General features: G+C 34.8%; 1 protein-coding gene across 1 annotated transcript in view; it reads right to left on the reverse strand.

Moving 5' to 3' along the window:
- Positions 1-6,674, reverse strand: part of LOC111087166 — a 22,545-nt gene that overhangs the window by 14,753 nt on the left and 1,118 nt on the right. Inside the window, exons 2-4 of the mRNA XM_022392844.1 lie at positions 6,139-6,261; positions 2,430-2,527; positions 1,539-1,875 (exon numbers count right to left, since the gene is read on the reverse strand). Coding sequence (XP_022248552.1) covers positions 1,539-1,875; positions 2,430-2,527; positions 6,139-6,261 — 558 coding nt within the window. The remainder of the gene's footprint in view (positions 1-1,538; positions 1,876-2,429; positions 2,528-6,138; positions 6,262-6,674) is intronic.

Here is a 6,674-nt window from a genome sequence, read left to right on the forward strand (position 1 = left end):
GTCCTGTACCATACCTTCAATATAGTTACTGAAATTAGAATGAAAATTTACACACTCTCATTAAGAGGATAGAAAACACATTATATCGTCCTGTACCATACCTTCAACATAGTTACTGAAATTAGAATGAAAAGAAACTGTACAGGCAAATCAAAATTAAGAGAACCTATCAAAGTATGTTTAGTAAATTCAGAATTAAAAGAAACTATCTAAAAGTAATTAATTAATTCAGTATTAAAAACTATATACATTTATTTAGTCCATTCGTTTGTTGAATTACGTGCAAAGCTACTCGAAGGTTATCTCCGCTAGCCACCTGTAATTGTGAAATGAAAGATTAGAAGCCAGTCAACATTACCCACCGTTATCTCATAGTTTTCTGCAATCGAATAATGGGTTTGATCATTAATGTACATTTGGCTCGAAAGTGTGCAGTGTGATTTTTCTTTCTTTCTTGGCGATAACGGGACGCAAACCACGTATCTACAGTCGGGCATGCTAACAATTGAACTATGCTCGGCCTTGTCGACATAGTAGAAACGGAACTATTTAAAGTGATTAATAAATTCAGTATTTGGAAAAGGCTACATAATAATGTTTAGTACATTGAGTATTGAAAGTAACTATTTAAAAGTGATTGGACTGAATGTATCCTAGTGGTTAACATGCTCGGACTGTGAATTTGAGAACTCGTGGTTCAGTCCTGTTGCCACAAAGACTCATTCCGCTATTTGGATCCGTGGGTGCGATATATCACCATCCGGGCAGGCAAGAGTATCCCAAGACTTGGCGGTGTTAACCAGTAGTTAGCAATACCATCCCAATATTCCATCAGTTCTAAATTAGAATGGGCTTTGTATAAATTTGCCTGAAATTTTTAAAACAAACTAAAGCTAATTAGTCACTTAAGAATTAAATTATTAATTATTAATGAGGCATTATTGATGAATAAATGTCAGAGGTCAAGATCATAAATAAGGGTTAAAGTAAAACCCATGGTTAAAATTTGTTTCTGAGAGCGATACATAAAATGGCATTAATTTTAATAACCGTATAATAAAAAATACAAACACCTTCTAGAAATAAATCTTACCACAGTGAAATAAAAAACTCAGCCACCATTACAGAGACAGCATTTTTCCTCTGGATTTTCTTATGTGTATGCTTAGAATATAAATAAATCAAATTAGAGGCGCGTCAAAAAAGGCACTTCAATGGTGAATGTCGACTATAATATTTTACCTCATTCATTAAACTCTGGAATTATAAAATGAACTAAAATTATAGGAATTTGGGCGAGGGGTGGGTGGATGGTGAGCCAACCGATCAGGTCAGAGACCTCAAGGTCCAGGCAAAGCCATCCTTAATTTAGAACCGAATAGTGACAGTGACTATTACAGTTATTACACCCCCACAAATGAAAGTGCGGATCTTGTTCGCTGGCATAAAACGGCTCGGACCTTGGATTCTCTGGTCTACAATCTGGTAGCTAACCATTAGGCCCGTCTGCCCAAAAAACGTTAATAGGTATTACTTACCGGCAGATAGCGAACTTTGATGTGCTGAATGAGTACAGCACCTTTTACCCGGATTCCTTTTCCAAAATGAGGTGGATGAACACTTTCATAATAGACCACAACAGTGTCGTTGCACAAGACAGTTATACCATTAGATGTTGGACCCATGTAAAGAACAATAGTAAACTTGTCTCCTGGGTGAAGTGGTAGTCCTGTTTTAACCAGCGTTGGACTCCAACCAGGTAGTTCAGCTTTATATACATGTATACTGTGTTGGTTCTGTTCAAAGTTCATGGCAAAATTGAGAGCGTAATTTGCCTCGTCGGGATCCGAACTTTCAGGTAAGACAATGGAAAGCCTATAATTTACAAATATATATATATATATATATATACAAGAACTAATAATTAATACTATAGAACTATTAGAAAAATTGAGTAAATCTGAGTTTATATTTAGATAAACTTTATTTTGTTTCAACATTTCTTTGTAAAATAAAATGTTGATAACAAACAATATATTCATTTTCTCAATATATTCTTTGCTTCCGAAGACTGTTCACAATGATTTCGCCATCTAATGAGAAATGAATAATTGAAAATAAATTTTGAATAAGTGGCGTTTAACAACGTAGTTTACAAACATTAGAAGATACGCATGATTCCTGCTAAAGAAACAATTTAATTAAACAGTTAACAGAACCAAAATATTCAAACAACTTTACAAAATGACGAACAAAGGGCCTCTGTATACACTAGCTCACCTCGGAAAACCTGGGAAAGTTGCTTTTAAGACATTTTGTTTAATAATTTATCACATACACGCTTTATGTGTTTTTAGCAAAAGAAAAGGAGTGAAAAGTGATTATTGTTTTATTTTATGTGTTTGATTAGACAACATTAAATACCTTACCCTTTGGAGTAGACAGGCACTTGTCCCGTTATGGTGACGGAAGACCCTATTCCTAGAGGCACATCCAACGGTTGGTACATTCTTTCATCAAAATTAAGCTACAAAGATAAAATTGTAATGTTAATAAAGAATTTCAAATATATTTGGCGAATCAGGGGAAAGTGTGAGTGTTAGAATAATAATAGTTACATATTAAAAACTACGGCAGAAAACATTAGCGTAGTTGATATAATATATTTCGCTAAGAAAATTTAGTATGAATAATCTCTACTAATACGTCAAGTAAAATCCTACAAAAAAACTTAATTGTAGGTTTGGCTTTAAAACTGGCTATCTATGAAATTACTATCCTACTTTTGGTATGGAAGATTCGCTAATTGTTGCATGCACAAAAATATTATTTTCTTTCTTTCTTTTTGTTTTTTCAAATCTTAGGGTACTTATATAAACCAAAAAGCATATGCTAACGAAATTAACATATATGACCGATCGAAATTGAAAACTAAATTCGAATAATTCGTTGTTTGAGCTCAAGAATTAAAGAGCATGAGCAAAATACACTATATAATCAGTCGGCCATTCTTCGTCACTGTTGGCAAGACTGTGAGATTAGAATTATTGCCAACGGTTTCAACATTTTGGAAAGTGTGGCCAACGAAAAGATGCTCCACATTAAAGAAAGCTTATAGGTGCCTCCTGAATTAAACGTAAACTAAACCGTGTCATCCATGCGAAATAGCTGTTCACAATTAAAGGTAGCTCAAGCATTGTATACAAAAACAAGAGAAATGCATAGAGAATCCACTACAATATTAACTTGCAAACATTCAAGGACAGAAATTTTAGAAGTTCTAACTGGGTTGTAGCTTGTATTTTGCAGAAAAAAATACAATCTATAGTAATCACAGTGGGAATGATAAAAATGAAGCCTGGAAAAGTATAACAAATATTTGATATTAATTTCACAAGCTCCAAAAACGTGAGGATCGCGTGTATCATGAATCCTCAAGGTCTAAGCATTCCGTTGTATTATCTTAAGGTGGGAGAATACAAAATATCATGAACAACATATGGTTCGAGGGGTTCATAATCAAGTGTTTTTGAAACTACCTTTGAATGATTTTAATTATTGCCTAGTTAGTATTGACCTGATAATAGCCGTTTAGAACTTCCATTACAAAAGATCAAATCTAGTTGAAGAAAAGAAACAACAACTTTTATATTATAAGTAGCTTCTGAACCACAAGGGTATTGATTGGATTGCATCTGTATCAAAGGAGCCACATCAGAAGCATTTAAACAAGAATGTATCATGACCTCACATAGAATGTCGTACTGGTTAAAGATTTGTTCAAAAGAGCTTCTCTAGAATATAAATTTTGTTATGAACTTAATCATCGACCTCCCTAGCTTGTAAACGAATGGAGCACTGTGAAAACTGTGTGCAGAATGTGTCCCTCCAGAAATTATAAAGGACTCCTTATCATCATCTGATCACTAGTGTGAATTATCATATCTAGAACACCAAATTCGACCACCACAGTGAGCAGTAGTGTGTCCAAAGCGATAACAGTTAAAACACAGTACTACGTTATTAATGAAAGGTCTTACGGACAGCAGTTCAAATCCAATGTTAACGTGATTGGGTGAAACTGTTCCTTCGAATGGTGCTCTAACACCCCAAATGTATAGTGGGTCTTCTTTTCCCCTTCTAGTAAGTCGTCGCACAGCTAAGACTTTGTAACCAAAATAACAAAGCTTCTCTTCTATGACTGATGTTGTTATTTATCTCTGGATATATCCAGAAACAACTCACAGACCATTCGCGGCCCGTCATGGCCAGGTGTTTAGGGCGCTCGACTCGTAATCTTCGAATCCCCGTCACACCAAACATGTTCGCCCTTTCAGCTGTGACGGTCAATTGCACTATTCGTTGGTAAAAGAGTAGCCCAAGAGTAGGCGGTAGGTAGTGATGACTAGCTGCCTTCCCTCTAGTCTTACACTGCTAAATTAGGGATGGCTAGCGCAGCTAGCCCTCGTGTAGCTTTGCGCGAAATTCATAAGAAACCAAACCAGACCATTCGCTTAGTTGAGTCGTTCAAGCAAAGTCTGGGCAGAAGAAAACTTGATTTCCGAAATTATCCCCGTTAGCAAGATTGCGTATTTCATTAATTTTATACAAAGAAATCACTTGCTTTAAACCATTAGCCAAGATCATTTGATCGCGTTTATTAAAGTTAACTTGAGTAAAGCGAAGAAGTAAAACTGAGTTATTTGTCGTGGACATTTCTATCATGAAGAAAAAGAGAATCTTGAAATTTCCCTGGGATTATAACTCTTTCGTTAAGTGTGGAGCCTTGAATTATTACTGTTTCAGGAATAGTAATATAAGCTGAAGAATTCTAATGATGATTAATACCATCAATTACACAGACCCGCGATGGTTTTATTGTCTTGAAATGTTTACATGTTTTACAGTAATTCTTGTACGCTGAATCCGAAAATATCCATTTTTCTCCATCACGTACAGATTTTTCACAAAACGTCGTAAGTACTTTTACATAAGTGAATCATTTTCATTGAAATCGAGTCACATTTTACGCTTAAAAATTTTGACAACCACTGGTTGTCTAGATTGCTCTAGACCAATCGCAACGTGAGTCTTATCGATCGTTTTAGAACCCAAACATAATAATAGAAAATGGCCATAGTGGTAAACAATAATCTGATCTAAGCGAGAGTTTTTCTTCCCGATTCGTAAAAATATCCTTACGTGATAAAAAATAATATTATTATTTTCGAAATCTACGTAGCTGAATTATAAAAACTCCTTGTTAAAACCAAAACAACTTTTATGAAGTTTAAATTCACAGGCCTGTGTTATCACAGTTTCAAATCAAGCCGGCCAAAGGACAACACCATCCAACTTTAAGCCTAACTCGATCGACCACAGAAAGACTCAAGAAAGATTTAGACAACAACGCACAAGTTATCTTCCGGCTCTGAGGTTATTCATAGTTGGGATAGAATATCTGAAAAATCCAGGAGTCCAGTAAATGGCAGAAGCTACGAAGGCGGGGTTAGCTTATTAGGTTAAAACTATAAGCAACTAAGGTAGTAAAGAATGGAGAATGATTAAAAGAACAATAATTAAACAATTTTTACTAAGGAAACGATATGTTTTTGTTTGTTTCAGAGAAAAGTCATGTTGGGCTATCTACTGTGTCCAACTCCAAAACTGAACCCCAACTTTTGGCGTTGTAAGTCAGTAAGCTTACTGCTTACCCACCGGAGGCCATAAACTATACCAATAAAAGACAACGAAAAAAATATATACAACTTTTTTACATCAAACTTAATCTCATTTGTTTGTCGATGATCTCAGAAATCGTCTGAAACTAAACAAGAAACTATCATATATATATATTTATATGCGTGTGTATGTGTCAACGTAAGAAGGATAACTTGTTAATAACAAGAGAATTTAAAGTTAATCTGCTATTCTATTTTGAACTTAAAATACTTTAATTGCTTACTAAACAAATCAAGGTATTATCGTTCATAATCACTTAAATTTAATATAAGTACAAATTTATGCTATCGGAGAAAATAAAAGCAACAAATACTTGTCATCTTCTCAGTACAAGGTCTTGATTGAAATAGTAAGTTATTTAACTTTTAACGTCAGAGAATTTATTAAATGCTGTACCATATGAGGAAATGGGATTAGTATTCTGAACGCTATTAGGCCTTTCAAGTAGATACCTCTCATGTTGCAAGGAGAGAAGCCGTTTGGGAATGGTAGCTGAAATTCCACGTCATCAACATAAAGCTAAAGTGAAAATACATGTACATGATTACCTATAGCAGTGTTAAGTTTTTCTGAAAAATGAAATTATTCTATATTGATAATCGCTCCAATACGATTCAGATTTCAAATAACACAACAGTGTTTATAGAGTATGTACATTTTTCTTATAGCAAATTTTATAGCTAATTTTAGCGTTGTAAATCCGAAGACTTACTGCTGTCCCACAGGGGAACAACAATATAGAGACATATAAATCTTATCGGTAGATTGGGTGATTTATGCTTTTCTTTAGTTGATGTTGCTTGTTATTAAGCACAAAGCTACACAAAGGGCTATCTGTGCTCTGCCCACCACGGGTATAAGTCCGCAGACATACCGCTGTCCCACGTGGGGGGGGGGGGGGCTTTTCGTTTAGTAATATGTAACACAGTAAG

Source organism: Limulus polyphemus, unplaced genomic scaffold (genome assembly GCF_000517525.1).
Source record: "Limulus polyphemus unplaced genomic scaffold, Limulus_polyphemus-2.1.2 Scaffold1814, whole genome shotgun sequence".
NCBI lineage: Eukaryota > Metazoa > Arthropoda > Merostomata > Xiphosura > Limulidae > Limulus > Limulus polyphemus.